A 20,342-nucleotide genomic window follows, 5' to 3' on the forward strand; every position below is an offset into this window, starting at 1 on the left:
ATGCTTTCGTCATTGTGACTATTTTAACATGCTGCCTGAACACATGCTGCTATTGCTTTTTTTAATTTGCAGAAAGTTTCTAATTCAGGACTCTTGCATTTAAGCTATGATTTCTTCATTATGGTAGTGCTATTAGCCAAAGGATTCCACCGTATACCTGAAGTAAGACACCAAACTTGTAATGTTCTGGAAGTACAGTTTATTACCACATAAGCAGTACAGATATTTTACATCATAATTTTTCTAAATATATTTAAATATAGTTTGTTTTCTTTGTGGGCGTTGACAAAGGCACTCACCAATGCGTGTAACATGGGTATTAAACAAGGAACAGTCATTAGGTGGGTTTTTGTGCAAAATCTTATAATAGTACATGTGTCACAAACATGCACGCACGCTCAAGGACACAAAATATATCTCTATCTCTGGAGAATTTAACCACACTCTCATATGCACTCAGGACAAAAATAAACACCTCCTTCATAGGATTGTCATTTGGCAGTATTAACCTTTGGACCTCAACACGCATCTTGTTGTTCAGCAGGTCAGTCAAGTCTTTTGGCAGTTTGAACACATGGAATATAGAAATATACACAGCAGTACAACACAGTCAGCTGAGCCTCTCAAGGGCTTGAAGAACGCTGCTGTGAAATAAGCCTGTCTGCCCACTGCTCTCCTGAGTAATCAGTACCCGTCCATCAGGTCGAGGTCTGTGGACGAGGACAAGCTCTCCTTGAAGCAGACTGAGCTCGGAGTCCGTCTGGGCTAAATGTGTTGTGGTTACTCTGTGTCTGGGAAAAAAGAAGCAAAAAATGCCAGATGTTTTTGTTCAATCAATCAAATAAATGTCTTTTTTTTTCAAATCTGCACAGTCTGTCTGATGATCAATTACTGCTGTTTATTTTCAAGGGTAAACAAACAAATCCAACGTACCTGATTGGGCTGAACTGAGCAGATACAGCAGATAGTGACGGCTGTGATGATAACAGTTTTTGTGGGTTAGAATTTAGATCTGAGATGGCTGTTTCAAGGCCTTTCCTGAGAACGGGAGCTTTTCCTTCTTTGAGAATGATCCCTGGTCCATCTCTCCCCAGGGTGAGCGATGGAGCCCAAACTTCTAACGGAGGGGGCCCTGGTCGGCAGTTGGAGGGGACCTGATTTCCTGAGGACCAGGAGGAGGTCCGAGGCCTTGGAGGAGGGGAGTCTTCATCTGTGAGAAACCGCACTGACTTTGCAGGCTAGGAACAGTCGTCAAAGGAAGAGTTTAAGTACAATTCATACACAGTACATAACACTCAAGAAATAATCAGTATGACAATACCTTGTCTGTATTGTTCTTGTATGAGTCAGGTCTGACTAGAATTGAGTGAGGCCCATTGGTAGGCTGTCTATCATGCTGAAATGCTGCCTCATGTGAAGCACTGAAGTCCCTGTCCTTCAGGACTGCAGCAGCAGAGGGTGCTGTTGGCTCAGTCATCCAGCCCAGCGGTCTGCCAAAGTTGGACAGGATGCTGCTGTTTTTCTTCCTTTGCATGGCAGGTGAGTAGCCAGATGCCTGAACTTGTGCAAAGTGCTGTGAGTTGGACGGGACATTCAAAGTGGACGTATGGGAGCCTGAAAAAAAAAAAAACATTTAAAAATGATTCTTTAAGAACCTATTGAAATCTCTACTTTAATCAAGATATTAGAAGACAAATGTGGTTCTTCAACAACTCACCTCTATGAGGGTTAAAGATACGCCTCACCGTGTCCCAACCCTGTGAACCTCCATAGAAGGACGGTTTTCCAGCGCCAGAGGATGACATTGCATGCTGTGCTCCATTTGGCACAGATGGGACCTGTCCTGTTGAGTATATTGCTCCATCAGCGTTCACCCTATCAAGAGCGAGGACCACAGCAGGATTCTTGGCAGCAGTGGGTTTCTTTCCTGCCACTGTGTTGTAGTGTGAGGACGTGTTGGCTGCTTTGGTCTCCAGGAGTCTGGCTGAGGTTCTGCAGTGAGGCCATGAGACACATTAGTGAAATCTGAACTACCTACATTATGTTCGTCACACTGAAAGATTAAGATTAAGACTTTATTGATCCCGCAGCGGGAAAATTTACTTGTTAGGCAGCTCGCAAGAAAAACAGTAAAAAAAAAAAAAAAAAAAGAGTGCAGAAAAACAAGAAATGTGCATGCAATTCAAGTACAAAAAAAATGTGCACATGATATGTCATCCTGCCCACATGAAATTACTGCCTGAATCTAAATGTCATTTAGCTCCCACCCTCTGCAGCCAGGGATCACAGCCTCTCACCTGAGCACAGGCGTGATGTAGTTGCTGGGCAGAATGCCCACTTTGCCCGTTCTGAGCGATAACCCACGCAGCCAGCCTTCTTTGAATTTTCCATACACTCCCACCATCTCTCCTTTCCTGAGCTCCAGCTCCTCTGGCCGTCGTGGTTTGTAGGAGTACAGGACAGCACACCTGAGGAGTCACACAGAGGGTTTGCCTATGTTTCTGCCACACTATCTATAATATATATCCATATTATGCTGTCTTTTTTGTGGTTATTTGACTGTTTCTTGTTCCTTTTTTTTATTCATATCTTGCACCCGTGACCCTGCATTATCATACCATTAATATAATGTTTAAAACAGTGACTCACACACTGATGGAAAGCTGCTGCGTGGAGGAGTTTTTGCTGTCTGCGGAGGCAGAGGACATTTGGGGGTTCACCAGAGCCATAGAGACGGTGGGCGGAGTCTCACTGGTCATCTTCTTCTCACTCTGTAATGGGATGTGTTCAAAATTACCATCATATGGAACGCACAGCACATTATTTAAGAACGCAATATGAAAACAAGAGTCTACAGCCATGCTAGCAGCTCTGTGGAATTCTAACGTGTGCATGCTAACAGTTGCGAATTCACTCTAAATACAAAGTACAGCGGAGGTTGACGGGAATGTCATTCATTTTTAAGATATATGGTGACAAACCAATGTGCTGGAGAAATTAAAACCAAAGTTATTATAATCTATCTTTTGCATTAATGTATGGTCATGAGTGTGTGTATAAAATTTAATGGAAATCCTGCCAATATATTCCAAATACCTGAGGCATTTCACTAAAAGCCACAACTGTCAAACTGCTGTTGGCACTAGAGGAAAAGTCAGGAGATCACCAGGGTCATTAGAATTCATCTGCTGGTCAGCATGAATGTCTATACAAAATTTAAGGTTAATTCATCCAGTAGATGCTGCAGCATTTCAGTCTCGACCAAAGTGGTAGACTGACCAGAGAATTCTGTACTAAACAAACTAATTTTACAAAAGATCTAATTCAGACTGCAGAGGCCTCACATGGACTTCAGATAAACTTTGACATATACTGTTGCACAGAATGAGGACTGTGCTTTTTTTTTTTTTTTTGTCCCCCATCATTTCCACCGGTACCACATTAGAAAGGGATCTCTTAATGGCCAGTGAGTGTGAATAGGAGGAGTAATTACAGTGAGCAAAAACTGTTTCAAAGGGAACATGAGTGTATAGTTTTAAACAGCCTTAACAAAATGTGGGGTCTATCCTTCAATAGCTTCCTTCTTCTAACGTCAGCTAAATTACTATATATATATATATATATATTTTTTTTTTTTTTTTTGGTGTTTTAGTGATGATGATGAACACTCACACATTGGTTAGGTTAGATTACTGAACCTTTCTGTCTCATATGGAAGCACATGTGATGCTTGAAGACATCCAGTGACTAGTAGGTAGTGAGACAGGGGTGTGTCTCACAACCATTAATGACACAGTATGAAGCTTAATCGCTAACTACTTTATTATTAAACTGATGAGGGTGTTGTAGTGAGATCTTTGTTATATACTTTTTTTATTTTCTCTTGTGAGCAAACAAAGTCCACACATATAATGTTTTCTCATTGTTATCATTACAGAGAGGTGGAAACAACCTTCCCAGTGTCTATTATCTCCTCAATGACGTCCACAGATGCTTGATGCTATTTACAGCACTAACACTCAACTACTACTTAAAGCATTCATGCTAGCCTGTGTGCCTGGGGTTCTCTTTGTACAGCGGCGTATACTCCTGGATCTCACAGCTCTCTCGCTATTAAGCTGCACTGCATTCACACTTTAACATAGAGGAACACAAAGAGAGTTATAACTGGGATTCAGCCGATGCTATAAGCTCAATCTGTCTAGTCAAAGGCAGTGCTGTGAGGCAGAAGTAAAAAGAGATAAAGTTAGGATGCAGTTAGTATGTCCTGAAGACATACCAGCTTTATGTCATACAGAAGAGTGGATGGATGAGCATAACTGTCATGTACGACCAGCACATGTCCTTGCTATGATTTTTCTATATCACTTTTGGAATAAAAGTGATATAGAAAGGCGAGAAAGTAGTAAACATCTTTATTAATCAGTCTATTTTAACAACAAAGCTTGCATTTCTTAAAAAATGTTGTGTAATGCAAGAAGAAAAAAACCAAATAACATTTTTTTCATGTATTAAATTATTCAGTTCTTTTCATTACTTAGTGTCCTTTTTCTATTCCTGCTTCGCGTTTTATCAGATACAAAGAGCCTTCTTCAGTTATGCCGCAGTCACGCAATGGCCAGGTGCAGTGACCCAGCAGTGGCAGTGGCTATATTTACACGGAGAGAGTTACTCCACTGTTGGTCATGCAGTGAATAAAGTTTTATTTTTGGTTTAAATTGATGACATATTCCTGTAGTCAGAATCCATGCTGCAATATATAATCCACTTAACAGAATATTAATGTTGCTGCTAATGAGAAATGAAAACCAGCAACCTTTAAATAAATGAAGTCAGAATGAAATGAAGACTCAGATTAATAAATTTAGAAAAAAATGTATGATAATGAAAGTTGTGAAAAAATCCAATACTTTTAAAACTCCTCTGATCATGATGAAATGTTATTTCATCTGTCTTTTTTCACAATGTAAGAATTTACTGCAGGTAATTTTTTTAAATTTTTACTTCAAAATGTCTCTTTTCCAAAGACTATTTTTATGTCACAACAATATATTACCAAATGACTATTTCATTTTACACGGTCACCACAGTCTGACAGTCAAAATGAACAGTGCAGAGCCAGCGGTGTGGCTGGATGTTCAATCTGAATGAGCAAACAGCTTAGCAGTCTCTTTGGCCAGTATGAGCCAGTGAACAGTTGTGAAAGGAGAAACAATGAAATAATATTTCATAATAATGAGACAATCTCAGCAAAAAACTAAACACCCATTTTTCTAACTCATCTTGTCACAGAGGAAAAGTCTGCAATATTTCTTTCTGAAAATAGGCAGGGAAAAAAAATCCAAAGTCCCACCTAAAAAGGTTCTATTTTATTAAAGACATATTTGTTAAGCTCACGGCTATCAACGCTCATAGTAAGTGTGTAAAAGTTTGACACTCAAACAAGTGTTTCAAAAGTGAATAAGTTGTGGTTACACACAGGATACATCATATTATTGGTGAGAGATGAACACAAACTGAAAATGTGCCAGAATTAATTACTGATGTAAAAGCCTTGCACACCTCCATAGGTGCTTTCAATCACTCTGCCTAATTAGACCTCTAGTCAGCCTGAAGCTGGCTGGAAATTACATACCTCCACCCGCCTTAAATAGAAGCATTAGCCTCATTTGAGATTAGCCAAGCCTGCACTAAATCATCCACCAGGGATCAGCACCCAAAGCATGACTTTTTGTTTTTCAGATTTCTGTACAACTTGATCCTCCCTCACAGCGCCATCTAGCTGACATCCACAGTAACTTCATAAGATCAAGGTGGCTGCAGTTTCTGTAGTTGTTCTCCAAAAAACATATTGTGACCTATGACTTATCAACGAAGGAAACCTGCATCCTGTATTCCCGCCTTTCCTCTCCCTGTGCATGTGTGTAACTGTGAGGATATTTTGAACATGAATTGGTGTTTTTGAATTCCTTTGTTTCAGGATAACAATAATTTATTAAATACTGAGGCTTACGCATAAACGCTATCATGTCATTATCACAGATGCGCTGCATGTTTATACCCTGCTATGCACATCATGATTTCAACAACACTTATTGGTGAAGGGGGTAAAAGCCGAGTAGCTTGGTCTTATAAATAACATTTTATTCAAATTGAGATATTATCTAACTTTCTTTAATGCATATTCCAGGCAGACTAATGGAAATGTTTCTACTAGGCGCAGCTGCCAACTCTTGTCCACTTTTCAGGCGAGGTAAACTTCATCTCAAATGCCTGTTGATAATGGTGTAATTTGTCCACCCTGAGAGGTGCAACAGAGCTAGATGTCAGTCAAGCACAGTCTGCACATGCCCACACAGGCTTAAGGAGGTCTAATCAGGCAACATAAGTGAAAACACCTACTGTATGTGGGTGGGCAATGAGGCTTTAAAAGTTGAAATCCAGTTTGTTGCATGGTAGGGTTGCAACAAAGCATTATTTTATTATTGATTAATCACAAGGTTATTTTCTTAATTAATCAATTAATATAATAGTTTGGTCTAGAAAATGTCAGACAGCAGTGAAAAATACAAGGACAATTTCCCAAAGCCCAAGGTGATGTCTTCAGTTTGCTTGTTGCCCTAATGTTTACTATCACATGAGAAAAAGAAGAGCAGATCCTACAATCTGAAAAGCAAGAGAAAGTCTGCTTGAAATAAAGAATAAAAATCATTAATTCTTGCTTAGTATTTGATCTTATCTCTCAGCTACTGTAACTCCCTTTTCCCCTCATAGCAAAACATCCCTAAACCACTTACAAATGGTCCAAAGTGGTCCAAAGAAAATGGTCTGGCACCTAACTACAATACAGACCTACTGCAGCCCTGTGTCACCACTGGGTCTCTGAGGTCAACTTTGGAACTCTCTCCTGTTGGACTAAAGATGTGTGGACACTGTGACAAATACTGTGTGTCACTTAAAATAGTTGCTAATTAATTTCCTTTTGACCCTAAATCCAGCTCTGTTATACAGTCAATTTGCAGGCTTCAGTCCTTACTGATTAGAAAATAACCTTTCTGAAACTATGCTGATACCTTTATGTTCCAGTGAACTATGATATGGGATTTAACTTTCCCATGTTGCATCTGAAGATGTTTTTTTTCTTTTGGCTCATTTCCCTGCTAAATTTTGCTCTTACATAACTATGCCAATATTCACACTAATACGCATTATTTCATCGACAGTTGGTGGGAAGCTGCACCTCTGTGTAAAACCGCCGAGCCAAAGGTGAGGGCTGATGGGATGCGGCACTGAGGACAGCGCACATGCTGGCTCGGTCAGTGGGGAGCTCTGGCCTCGGGTTTGGGGACAGAGCCCTCAGCTCCTTTAAAAATGGAAGTGTGCGGCTTTGTCTGCTATTACTGGCCCACTGATGTGAAAGTGAGTGTTACCTGCTTAGTGAAGAGGAAGGAGTTTGAAGGCAGGGGAGAGAGAGAGAGAGAGGGGTCTGTTATGTAACCAACTTCACCAGTGACTCATCATCATCAGCATGAGAGAGATAAGCAGACACACTGAGGGACTCTCCAAGCCTCCCACTCTCTACATCTATCTCTCCTTTTGCCTCCTCCTTCTTCCTACTTCTTGTGTTTTGCCTTTTTGCAGCTCAATATCTCTGTTTTCTGTTTCTCTTACCAGATCTACGCCATCTTTGTTTTTGATATTTCCTCTCACCTTGCTTATCCTGTCTTATCGCTCCCATTTCCTGCTTTTCATCTTGTTCTCAAATCTCCTCTCACCTCCCTCCATCTTGTGGTTTTCCTCCTATGCTCTGACATGTATAATTGCGAGGTAGAGCAGTGAAATTTAAACTGAATCAAAGGAAATCATTATATCAAAGAGCAGGGCATTTGGCAGCAGGTTATATTATTAAACCCTGCAGGGGCGTTTACGTTGACACTGCTCTCAGGCAGTAGCAAGCTATGACTTGATGCAGTTTTTACAGTATTGCGTTACACTGTTTCTAAAGCACACAGATGCCAACATTTCCAACAAGCATAAAATCGTTGACAAGACATGGATTCTGTAAAACCTTTAAGCTGAGGTGATCGGAACTTACCTGGTTACAGTTTTCATATCGTGTTGCTTATCCATAGTCACCTAAACATATCAGGATAACTGAAAAGCCTAGTGTTTAGTTGAACCAGCCTCTTTGAACTCTCTGTCATACTCTTATTACCACATGTAAACAGTTGCCTGTAAACTCAAACAGCAGAGTTTCATGATGTCCTTGTTTGATTTAGGAAAACAAAAAATAATGGACAAAACTGTCTCCTGATGTTTATCATCTATCCCTCATCTTGTCTTGTGATATAGTCTGTAAAATATGCAGCGGGTATCCAAGAGTTGACTGTTTCATTTAGCAGACTGTCCTCAAACTTCTAGGCCACAAAGTTCCTGCTGGTGCTGGTGTTTAATGACTAATTTAGATGACATGATCACAGTAAAGGTAAGCAGAGCTCAGTGTTAGAGTGGCACTGTGATTCCTAGAAGTTAACAGAAAAACATAAAGTTGGACCTCTATGTGTTTTACACTTATTCTATTGAAGGTAAAGGAGTTTGCCTCTTTTCTCTACGGCAATATACCTTTTTACATTTTAAGCGTATGACAATAACACAGCTTCCCTGAAATACTTTATCTCCCTGAGATGAAGAAAGAAAAAGGACACACACCCTATTGGACTGCTCTTCATCTCTCAGGGGAAACCCTGGCTTACGTCCAAGGACTCATGATTAAAGACCTTTCAAAGTTTCGGTCCACTCACCTCCAGTCCTCAGTCCTTTCATATCTAGCCCTTTTTCCACATCTGTGTTGTCTTAATGAGAGCCACTTAACCATGTAGAGGCCAACACAAGGGCGCTGCCTCTCCTTTCATTCATTCCTCAAGCTTAGTGTAATAGTTCCCTCCCTGTACCCATGAGGACAACTTGATCCCTTAGTGAAATAAAAACATCTATCATCTCACAGAAAACCGCTGAGCCCTTTCCCAACCACATGTTTTCTGTTAAAACAAAGCACTGCAAACAAAACAAAGCCAAACACAGTTCAGCTCAAAGATTATGAAAGAGGAATCTGACAGAGATTTTAAAAAATACATATATAAATAAATAAATAAGAGACTTTATCACATCAGTATAGCATCATGCATTAGGACACACACATTTGCGCGTGACTCACCTGGAAGACGGCTCTGTGTGTAGTGTCAGAGTGGCGTCTAATTCGCTGAGAGTTCACTCTGGAGGAGTGAGAGTGGCCCCGGGCAGCAGAGGGCACAGAGAGGCGGTGTGACTGACCCTGATGGTTGAAGCTGTTGGTGGTGGTGCTGATGTTGGTTGTCTCTCCTTTGGTCGTCTGATAAAAGTTGCTGCTGCTGGCTGCGGGCTGTTTCCACTGGTTGGAGAGGGGCAAAGCATTGATGATGGGTGTCCTCGCTGGGACCGGAGGGACTCTGTAATAGGTGGTCCTATTGGATGCGTCAGTGGCCTTGTCTTTGCCCCCGCTCCCAGTCCGATGGTGAAATTCTGCTGAGTCACTCACCCTCCGACTCTTTCCCTCTAGCAGTTTGGCAGCCACTGAGTTTGGCTGAAAGAGATGAACACATAAAGACATACCACAGTGAAAAATCGGGATAAATCCTAACACAGAGAACAGTCAATCCTCAGTCAAGAAAATCCTCTCCAACTCGCTCCTACCTGCTACTAGCGCCTGTCAACCTCTGCTCCTGCTGATCAGCGAAACGGCTGTCTAAATACACCCACTTATCACTACTCCACTCACCCCTACAACTTGTTGGACAGAAAGGGAGGCAGGCAGACAGGAGGCTAAGTACCAGCCAATAAGCCAGGAAGGCTTGACTGGTGCTGAGAGAGGAGCTGCACAGACAGGCAGGCAGACAGACAGGCATGGCAGGGTTAATGCTTTCACTCCCCACAGTGATGTGCTGTTATGCCACCCAAGCAGAGAAAGCATTACTGTGTCTTCACGCCTGGCTGCACGACACGAGGAAAGGCAGCCTCAGAAAGGAGAGATGGGAGAGGAGGAAAGTAGAGGATGAAAGAATAGAATACAGAGGTAGGAAAAAAATGAAGAGCATCACTGAGGCGGGGCTTTAGGAGAAGACATGGGCGAGCAGGAGACAAAAGGAGGTGTAAGATTAGGAGAAGACTAATAAGAGGAGGGTAAATATTAGGGAAAAACTATAGAAAAACAGATGACAAGTGAGGGAAGTGAGCAAAAACAGAATGAGGCACCACATTAACCCCACCGCAGGAGCAAATACAATTTTCCTCGGCAGGGATGAAGTTAATTCCTGGAGGCAGAAAGTACAGAGGAAAACAAATGACAGCCAGCTAGCTAAGCAAGCTCTGCAAACCTGAGTAAGCCACATAGTCACAGACTAATGAGCAGCTGCAGACACAGCAGGGCTTCACAGATTAGCTCTCTGCCTCAGCACTTTGTAGCGTCGGAGTGACATTTACGGATGAATCAAAGATTTGAATGAAAATCAAGGTAGTGCCCTGGCAGTGACCTGGAATTAATGACACCGAGCAACGACGTGTATGGTTCAATTCATTACAAGAGCTACACTATCAGACCAAAGTGCCAAGTGCCAAACGGCAAGTGTCAACCTTGATCACGCTGAAAAGGCCAAAATCCACATTCAAACAATGGGGGAAGAAAGAAAAAAAAAAAACTACTCACCTCTATAAACTGCTGAGGGCAAATTCCAACTTTGTCCCCGAGCTTGGCTTCAACCCAGTGTTCATCCACCCGTCTGATGACAGTGAGGATGTCTCCCTATAAACCAGAAATACGTAACAGACACACAGAGAGAAGTCAACTTAGAGAAAGTGGCAAAAGGGTGAGAGGCCAGGTGGTTATGACAGAGTGCGCTCGCCCCGGAGACTGAGCACTCAGCTCAGAAACTCTCCGAGCCCTGCGTTTCTCCTGCAGCATGTGACCTCAACTCCCTTTGTGTCTGCAGGCCCAGTCCTTTCTGCAGCCAGCCTTGCTCTAAAAACCCTTTGACCATCTGCATTAAAAAAAAAAAAAAAAAAAAAAAAAACTCAAGCGAGCTCAAGTGTGCTTTAATGGAGACCACACAAGTATGCAAGCCCTTATATAACTGCCTCAGAAATCCTTCAGGGTGAGAAACAACTGCTGCAGCAGAGGTCTGAGCCTCCAGCTCCACAAGTCTCTCAGAACAGTCAAAAGAACAAAAAGTAATCACCATTATGTTTCAGTACTAGTGAGAACTTCCTGAGAAATACATGATCTCAGGCTATAACAAGTTTGTGTCCAAAAAACACAGCAGATTGATGCTGAATGGTTTAAGTTGCCGTTTCTCTCAATCAGGATCAGGGAGTGAAGGTAATATGCTCTGATCTGATAAGGACATGAGATATTTGAAATATTTCATAAATCAATACATTACTTCATCCATAAAAAAACTCCTACAGGCCAAGGTGATCAGTGTAGAATTCAGAAAACTGCAATGCCCTCAAATATTTGGTATTTTTTCTCTGTACTTGATTGAAATTGTTTATCACAGAATTTTAGCAGCCCTAAATGTTCGCCACAGTTTCCCCAGGAAGTTGATGGTTAGCCACTGCTGCATCTTGCTTTAAGATCTATTTAGTTAGCAGATTAGGGCAACACTCATTACATACAGTTTACATTCCTCCTGATGGTTAATATTTTATTATTCCCTGAAGGTTTTGTTAAGTGTATTAGATTTCTTTGCAAATTAACTAAAGAAAAGGAAACCCTGTTAAACACTGTAATTTAAAAGCTCAAGTGTACACATACATAGTGAATAAAGCTTTTTCTGCTGCAGCATTTTGAGAGTCAGACCTTGAGGAAGCTGAGACAGTATTTACTGTCCAGGTTCATTTCTTCTGGATTAAAGTTGTACAGTGCCCTGCAGAGAGCCTGTGGCTGGGGCTGCTGGGGAGGCAGCAGCTGAGACGTCTGGTTGACGGCCTGCGGTGCGCTTGCAGTGACAGACAGACCATTACTGTCTGCGGCATTTCCTTGGTGCCAGTTTTCATCCACTTTGTGTTTCTGGGTGATACTACTGTCACCAGGCGTGAGGACCAGCTCTCCTGACGTATCGCCTCGTCGATTTCGCATCGAAGCTCTGAGAGCAGGCTGAGGGACAGACAAAAATCACACGTCAGAAACTGCATGTCCTGAAATGGTGAATTTATTTTACTTCAGTTAAATTTCTGGGGATGGTGAAATCAGTCTTGTTCTGGGTTTTGTGACATAAAGGCCCTCCAGGATGCACTCTGCTTTGTAGATGATAAATAATACTATACATACTTCTATTCTACTATATCTGCAAAAACCTTCAGCTCAAACCATTAGAGTTTTCAGTCAAGATGAGTGAGGCACTGTGGTGTTCCGGATATCTATTAGTTTGAGAGGAGGGTGTCAAGACTCTGCATGTTCTTAATGCCCTGATCATTTCTAGATGTTCAGATATGTTACTCAGAAACACCAGAAACATCCTTTTCCCCCCATAAGATGATATCAAGTGTTGACTCAGTCTTTACTGTTAGTCTTTTTTTTCCGATTAATTTCTGAATAACTTTTGCTGAATAATGGTTATGGAAAATTCTACGTAATTCAGTAGATTTATACAATTAATTTGAATGGACATTTCGGGAATTGAAACCAATCTGCAAATAATTAGTCATTAACTTTGGTCATTTTCTTGTATTAACTGTATTCTTATATAACCTCTTAATATCCTGAAAATAAAATGAGACTGAAAAAACTTGAACACATATAGTTCAATAACGGAGTCTTCTTGTCTTCTTTTGAGTCCCTTATGTCAAAGATTTAACCATCTGGTTTGTTTTATTTTTGGTCCCATTAGTTAACCTTTGATCTTTAATGGTTGAATCTTTCCCTGATTTATGAAACACAGTAAACTACCATCAAATGTCAATGTATATGACTCACTTTACTTTTAACTAGCATCATTTTTAAATTTTTTTTTTTATCAATCTTGCACACACTGCCTGATTATTGTTACAGTTTAATTTAATTCAGTTTTATTTATATAGCGCCTTCCACAATCAAAATTCTCTCAAAGCGCTTTACAGAGACCCAGAGCCTGACCCCAGAGCAAGCACTTCAGGCGACAGTGGCAAGGAAAACTCCCTTTTAACAGGAAGAAACCTTGAGCAGAACCCGGCTCATATGGGGGACCCTCCTGCCGATGGCCGGGCTGGGTGAAAGGAGGAAAAGGAGGAAGATAAAACAGCTGGGAATGGAAGACAGGAGGAGAAGGACATGCAGCATAATACAATTTAAAGTTATAACAAAGCTCTCCTCACTAAGTTCTTGTTTCTGAAGAAACAAGACTCAGGAGGACTGGGGTTTCCTATATTCTCTACGATGTGAGAAGCAAATCATCCTCTGACTGAAGTAATTCTGTAAAATACCAATAGACACCATGCTTGCAGGTTTGAGGGGGTTTCGTGACTTTAGGTGCACTTTAGGAAACTTGCTTCCACTTCGACAGAGGAAACATTTTAAATAGGTCAGATCATCTTCCAACTCATGTGTCACGTAATCTCACAGATTTTCATACTAATTAGGTGAAATAATACTTGAGTTTAATGCTTAAGTTTGGAAAACATACGGTGGTGAGTCAGTCCTTCAAAAGATTATAGATGTGACGCCCTGTTCCACGAAGTGCAAGATATTAAATCAAAGAGACATCATAGAAACTGCATACAAAAACAGTCAACTGCCTTTTGTCTATACCTAGATAGCGCTCCCTTTAATTATTTGTGGGTGTATCAGGACATTGTGGGTAATGTTACAAATCAAGCCGCAGTTCTGCTTTGTGGCAATGTTGATTTTTTTTTCTTATCAAGTACTATAGTATAAAGTACTTTGATTTATCAGGTGTTTCATTTTTAACCAAAATCATTCCTGTGTGATTATATTAACCAAAACAGTTTCTAAATTGCTCTTCCAGAATTCTTTTGCACTATATATCAGTATTGTGATGTAAAATTATACTGTATATGCCACCATACAGGATGTCATCCATATTCCCCCAGTCCACAAGATACCATGTTTAAAACTAAAAAAAGTTGATGAGGATAAATGAGATAATGAAAACCACTGAAAGATGTATTCAATATCTTATAAATGTTTTTGGTAAATGGTCAATATTAACGCAAAGTCTGTGTTACGGTATTGTAAACAGGCTAACAGGCACAAATACTGGTATTTCACCAGCATATTGAATGGAACCAATCGATTTTAGTGTAAGAGAGAAAGTCCTATCTGTTGCAACAGTAAAATTTTAAATAAGGCTTAGGTTATCGATAAATTTTATAATGTCCCCTCAGTTTTGAGGAAGCCACAGCTAACCACCTAATCTAGAAGGATAATCACACTAATCACACATGCCACCCAGAGTTTGAGTTGTTCTAAGTCATTTTACTTCTTATAGATATGCATAGGATTAGGTCAGGGTCACACACTGACCTCACTGTGCCTTTGTGTGTCTCTGTGTTGACTCTCCTGCTGCTGTTGCTGACCCTCCCTGACCGTCAAGCTGCCCCTAGCCAAGGGCACAGCATAGCGGCCTGTGTGTCGGTTGCTGCTTGGCCCCGTGGAGCCCTGAAGCCCCTCAAGGAGCCGCACGAGAAGGAGGTTTGCAGGAAGCTCCTCTACCGTACTGCCTGGGACGGGGGCACGGCACTCTGGGCAGAGCAGCTGGGAGTGAGCTGCCTCCTGCTTCAGCAGGCAGTTCATACAGAAAGTGTGCTGACAGGGCAGGACCTTGGCTGACACATCCAGCTGTTCCAAACACAGAGGACACTCCAGCAATGCCATTAGAGACAGCTCCTCCATTTTAAAAGGGCCACCTCTCTTTGAGACTAGAGCCTCTGGCACGTCTAAAACACTGTAGTCCACCATACTGAAAGAGAAAAGAAGGAAAAGCCGCTTCAGTGCCAGAAGTTAATGTCAGTAATTCTACAGTGAGAGCGTTACATTACTGACCAGAGTCCTCCTGCTCTGTAACAACCGGGTTTCTACAGTATAAAGCTTGAAAGACTTTGTTATGGTGGGATCACTACGATGAGACGCTCTGTAGTAAACATGACACGCTGCTCACTCACAGGTGTCATGTCAGCTCACCTGGCCGAACAGGTACAGGAAACACCCGCAGAAGACGAAACAGTCCCACTTTTGTCTCAGTAACACAAAGTACACACGAATTTCCTACTTACACATGTGTGTGGTGTATGTGTTACCCGCCACAGAGATATTCCACAAACTCCTATTGGAAAATGCGTAACTTCTTCGCCGCTGTCGCCATGACGCTCAGCCGCGAGGACGGGACGGCACGGTAGACAGAACAGGCGCGTGAGCTTTTTTTTTTTTTTTTTTTTTTTTTTTTTCTTTCTTTTCTTTTCTTTTTTTTTAAATTGTGACACCAGCTTCACTCGACCCGATATTTACGACAACATGAAACCTAACTGTAAAAATTATAAATCGGAGTACCTATGTCTCAGCCGCAGTCAGGCTAATTCATTACGAACTGTATCGGATTTCAGCGTCACGTCCGACTCCGAGTTTAACCCCTGATCAGTTCTCGGTTTGGCAACATCATTAACATTATTGACAGTTTGTCAATGTGATAACAAAAACGGATAATAAAATAATTATAAGAAATCTGACTTTTTTTTAAGACAAGCGTTTTATTAGTTCTTTCAGAATTTCTGTTATGGATTAAATTTTAAAGTTTTGGGTGCTACTTCTGCATTACGTAAAAACATAAATTATTACATTTTGTTCCCTAAATCAGTCTAATGTAATGTGGGACATGTATTTGTTTATTTCAATAGTTAGTTCTCCGCAGAGTCTCACTTTTACTGACTAACCTGTGCAGGAAAAGAGTAAAGAGGAGGAACAGCAGTTTTCATCACCGTAATGTGACATGGTCTCCCTCTGCTGGTGCATTCACTGACCAGCTCTGCAGCTTTTTTTTTCCCATCACCTGCAAGTGCCAGCGCAGTCCATATCAAACTCACTGGAAACAACTGAATGAAAGGAAACCTGATAAAGCTGAACTCTATCAAAAACCCCATTTCCTCCATCACTTTGTTGCGCCTGTTTCAATATATTAGCCTTTGCTGGACATGCAAACCAGTCAAAGTTATTTCTTAAGATGATAATAATGGTGCACAAGCCATAATCCAATGCTTTTATCCATTTGTATTATTGTTGTTTGGATTTTATTTGCACAAGCCAAACCCCAAATTCCCTTTCTTGCATCCCAAGACTAAATAATTTATCCGTATTGGCTATGTACCGAAAGTTCAGGACATCCGTTTGAATTTTTTAAACAAGCATGAATCTTTCATTTCTTTCTTCACGTCAGCAGAACTCTGGGAGTTCTAAAAATGTACATATGGCTTTTACAGAGAGAGTGAACGCAACAGGGAAAAAGAGAGAGAGAGAGAGAGAGAGAGAGAGAGAGAGAGAGAGAGAGAGAGAGATTAGCCATGACTTATTTACATGCTCATATCAATGTTGATACAGGCCTTTCCTCTCAAGCCTCTCACAGTTTAATGGCTCTGGCCCAAACAGGACTTGATTTTAGATTTTCAGTGCTTTTTCGGAATGGAAACTGCTTGGTGGCTGTAATGCTCCTGTCTGCGAGTGATGGATCTTCTGTCATGCCATCAAAGATACAGAGGAGGGAGTATGGTTGTTTTGCTGCTCGGAGGAAGTCAGTACATACAGTATGTACTTATGAGCTTCTTACAGCCCGACGGTCAGTCCGGCCTCTGCTGAGGAGCCTTGGATGTCGCGGGATGAGGGGCCGCGTTTGATGGTTCTGATATATAGTCTGTCTGATGGAGAAGGAAGGGTCTCCCCAGGGATAGCTCTGAGCTCGGTGTGCTGTCTCTCAGAATATCATGGCTTGTCACAAGTTGCTGTATAAGGAGGAGTGCCTTCTTCTCCAGCTTTCATGTTTTATTTAAAATGCTGTCTTACTCAGAGAGTGCTGCTAACTCATTGAATGTGATCTGTCTCAGTGTTGCCTTTCCCTCTTTTTTGTTTTTTTTTTTGTTTTTTTTTCAGTTCTCGTTCTCCCCCTCTGTTTGTGGCTGTGTTTGATCATTTGACTGTGGTATATGTGCAGATGTGCTCCAGAGTGTATGAAGATATGTTTCAGCAGTTTTAAGTTGAACAAGGTGTCAGTCAAAATTCATAATCCTTGTGCAGCAGTTTGATGAGGAATTAACCACAAATCGAATAGCACTTTAGCTGCATCGAAGCTCTGTAATTAACTTCTCCCTTTCAGAGGGAACTAATCCTCCACCCATAACTTAATCTCTGCTATAGTTACAGCAGCAGTTCCCAGGTGCTGATTAGGTGACTCATTTTTGTTGTTTCTATTTCTTTTCTGAAAGATGTGTTGAATAGCTTCAATAAAAGCTGGCTTTCTCTCACAAAGTAAACATGTGAGGTGAGGCTGCAGCCTGTGTTTGGAGGAAAAACACTTTGCTCCAGTCAAACTGGCTCAACCGGAGCGTCTGCAGTTTTTGCTACACGTGCTCGCGTATATATGCAGACACCTCAGCTCTTTATGCAGGTGAGGTGTCCACTCACATTCTCTGACAGACAAAGTCCGGCTGACAACAGAGTGATATGTTAATGGCCTGCAGTGTGTTGTCACTCCGGGTCAACTGACTCAGTCATGACTGGCTTGAAAGCCTGGGAATGTAATTTAGGATAGAAATGTATGCAGAGCAGCAGGCAGCCCTCCACCAGATGCTTTTTTTAACATGCATCCATAAAGCAACTTCGCGATTCTTCCACCCACAGTTTGTTCTGCCTGGTCCTCCTCTGCCAGCAGATTGAATCCTATAAATATTTCATATTTGATAAATAAATGAAACAACCTCTTTTCTTACTTCTGGGTAGCGCACTAAGTTGCTCCCCTACCTACGTATGCAGGAGCTTATTATCGCAGCTCTGACATTGTTCCAGTCATTGTCTAAATGAGGTTTGGCTCAGGGACGTTTTCATTTATTTTTCAAATATGCATCAAATGCATCCATTCTGCTGCTAACAACAAAAATGTTTTTTTCAACAGTTGGTGCTCCTATTCAGTTTGGAGCCATTATTGAGGTGGATTTTAAGATCTCCTAAAGCATTTCATGAATTAAATATTTTTGGTATTCTTAGTGTTTCTTTATGAAAACAATAAGTACACCATTCTGTCTTTTTTTTTCTCAGCAGCCTGTGAGAGAAAGCTACATGCATTTAATGCCTTTCCAGAGCATACCAGAGTGACATCTTAGCCCATCGTGTCATTAATGACCTCCTTTGACTGCTCTCTCAGCCTGCTGTGCAGCTCCATACATTACTCACATGAGACATAGGCTATTTACAGCTGTCTTACTTGTCAGGCTGCAGGCTGTGCGCATCAGAAGCACTCACATGGGTCATGTGACTTTACGCTACACCTCACCTTTGTGTTCAAGTAGAAAAGTAACTCAGCCTAACTAACAACACGACCTGAGGGAAGCGGTCCGAGGGGCAGGACTTGAGCTTTGAGCCAATTACAATTGAAACACCTGAGACAGAGTAAAGTAAGCTTTCCTATTGCATGGGTTGTTTTATTTTTTATTTTGCTTTATTATTATTGTTTTTTTTGTCTGCAGGAACGATGGTGCTGAAGTCTTTTGGTGTGCAAATGCTCCAGCAGCTGTTTGAGTTGGTGATGTGCATGAGGGAAACTAAAAATAGGACATGCACACCTCTGAGCCAGCTGCCTCTTCACTGCCTTTGGGACTGCCTTTGCATCTCCCCTCTCTCCTCTTTCAGTCCTCTTGCTCTCCGTCTTCTCTCAGAGTAGCTGTTGTCTCTTTCTATTTTCCTACTGTTCTTAGTCCCTGAATCAGGCCTTGTGCGTCTGGTTAGTCCTGTGCTGGCATGAAAGACCTGAAACGGGACACTGCTTCCCCTCACTATGGTCTATTATCCAGCCTGATGGGAAACTGGAACACTGTGGCTCAGTACTGAGAATGTGAAGTCTCTGTCCCCTGAGTCTTGGATCCAATTATTTGAGAAGCTCACACAGTTTCATATCCATCCCAAATAAAGAAAATCTGGTGATAAAAAGGATATTGATATTAGCAAATGTGCATTTGAAAAGGATCCCACAAAAATGGCAAACATTTTTGTATTCCAAGTTTGGCGGGACATCAAGCAGGGGCTTGGTGCAATTGGAGCTGTATCTTTGTACTCTTTTCCTGTTTAATAAAATTTAAAAAAAAAGAAAAAAAAACAGACAAACTTCTCATCTGACATCTGACAATAGTCAGTTTGGCATTTTCCATTTTCCAAGTAAAGTTTTTGCACAACAGTGCAAAAGAAAAACGTTTACAATACTCTACATTTTTAAAATTGTCAACAAGTTCCACCAACACTAGACTGATCTGAAAAACAAGTATTGTCTGTACAGCTAAAGCTGTAGCTTATTCTACTGTTGTCCAAAAAAAAAAAGCAATTCACCATTCCCACAACACTGAACATGTGACAATGGCTTTACAATATATCACCAGACAAGAACATCAATTATTGCACAGTTCTGCAAAACCTTGGATCATAATCAGTGTCAACCTTTCAAAAAATTCTCGTTTTCTGATGTGACTGGTGATTATTTTCATCATCAACTGATCTGACATATATTTTCTCAATTAATCAGTTAATCTTTAGTTAAATGTAAAATTGTGAAGAAATGGCCATATCAACTTCCCAGACATCAAGGTCATGTCTTCAAATGTCTTTTTTGGCCCAACCAACAGTTAAAGACCCAAACATATTCAGTTTACAATAAGAAATGACAAAGATGAGTAGACAATCCTCAAATCTGAGAAACTAGATCAAGAGAATGTTTCGTCATTTGGTCTTTTTTTGTGCTTGAAAAATGATTAAAAACAATCAGTTCACCATCGGAGTAGTAGATAATAGTAGTAGACAATTATTTCTCTGCTGATCAACTAATCATTACATCTCTACTTTCTGCAATATCTGCCAACACCTAGTACGATGGTCAGGGTTAAAGAAAGACAGTGGTTATCACAATTTAATATGGTTAGAGTTAGTAACTTAAAACACTTGGGTAATCAGGGGGAAATGGTGGTTTATGGTTAACAATAAACACGTAAACCTTAGAGAAGAACATATAGAATAACATATAGAACATATAGAATAATGTCAGCCTTATCCTTTTATTACTTTTATTACTTTA

At 41.0% G+C, this 20,342-nt stretch overlaps 1 protein-coding gene across 3 annotated transcripts; it reads right to left on the bottom strand.

Moving 5' to 3' along the window:
* Positions 1 to 191: 191 nt before the first annotated feature.
* On the bottom strand, positions 192 to 15,605 carry sh3rf2 (SH3 domain containing ring finger 2). Of its 3 annotated transcripts, none has more exons than XM_041047716.1 (11): positions 15,301 to 15,605; positions 14,552 to 14,987; positions 11,891 to 12,187; positions 10,739 to 10,834; positions 9,215 to 9,619; positions 2,650 to 2,771; positions 2,298 to 2,468; positions 1,718 to 1,992; positions 1,322 to 1,614; positions 934 to 1,238; positions 192 to 791 (listed from the first exon to the last, which is right to left on the bottom strand). In XM_041047716.1, exons 2-11 carry the CDS (start codon positions 14,984 to 14,986, stop codon positions 611 to 613), a joined length of 2,580 nt encoding a protein of 859 aa, XP_040903650.1. In that variant the 5' UTR covers position 14,987; positions 15,301 to 15,605; the 3' UTR covers positions 192 to 610. The 3 variants fall into 3 exon arrangements, with proteins under 3 accessions (XP_040903650.1, XP_040903651.1, XP_040903652.1); XM_041047717.1 differs by having other exon boundaries at positions 15,209 to 15,605; XM_041047718.1 differs by lacking the exon at positions 14,552 to 14,987.
* Positions 15,606 to 20,342: the final 4,737 nt, after the last annotated feature.

Source organism: Toxotes jaculatrix, chromosome 10, assembly GCF_017976425.1.
Source record: "Toxotes jaculatrix isolate fToxJac2 chromosome 10, fToxJac2.pri, whole genome shotgun sequence".
In the NCBI taxonomy this organism is placed as follows: domain Eukaryota; kingdom Metazoa; phylum Chordata; class Actinopteri; family Toxotidae; genus Toxotes; species Toxotes jaculatrix.

Excerpts from the sequence above, each read along its gene's own strand:
- sh3rf2 (XM_041047716.1), bottom strand. The coding sequence starts at position 14,986 with ATGGTGGACTACAGTGTTTTAGACGTGCCAGAGGCTCTAGTCTCAAAG. Across the intron at positions 9,620-10,738 it reads GCCCTCAGCAGTTTATAGAG|CCAAACTCAGTGGCTGCCAA; the intron begins GTGAGTAGTTTT and ends CATCTCTTTCAG. Across the intron at positions 1,239-1,321 it reads ACAAGAACAATACAGACAAG|CCTGCAAAGTCAGTGCGGTT; the intron begins GTATTGTCATAC and ends GACTGTTCCTAG.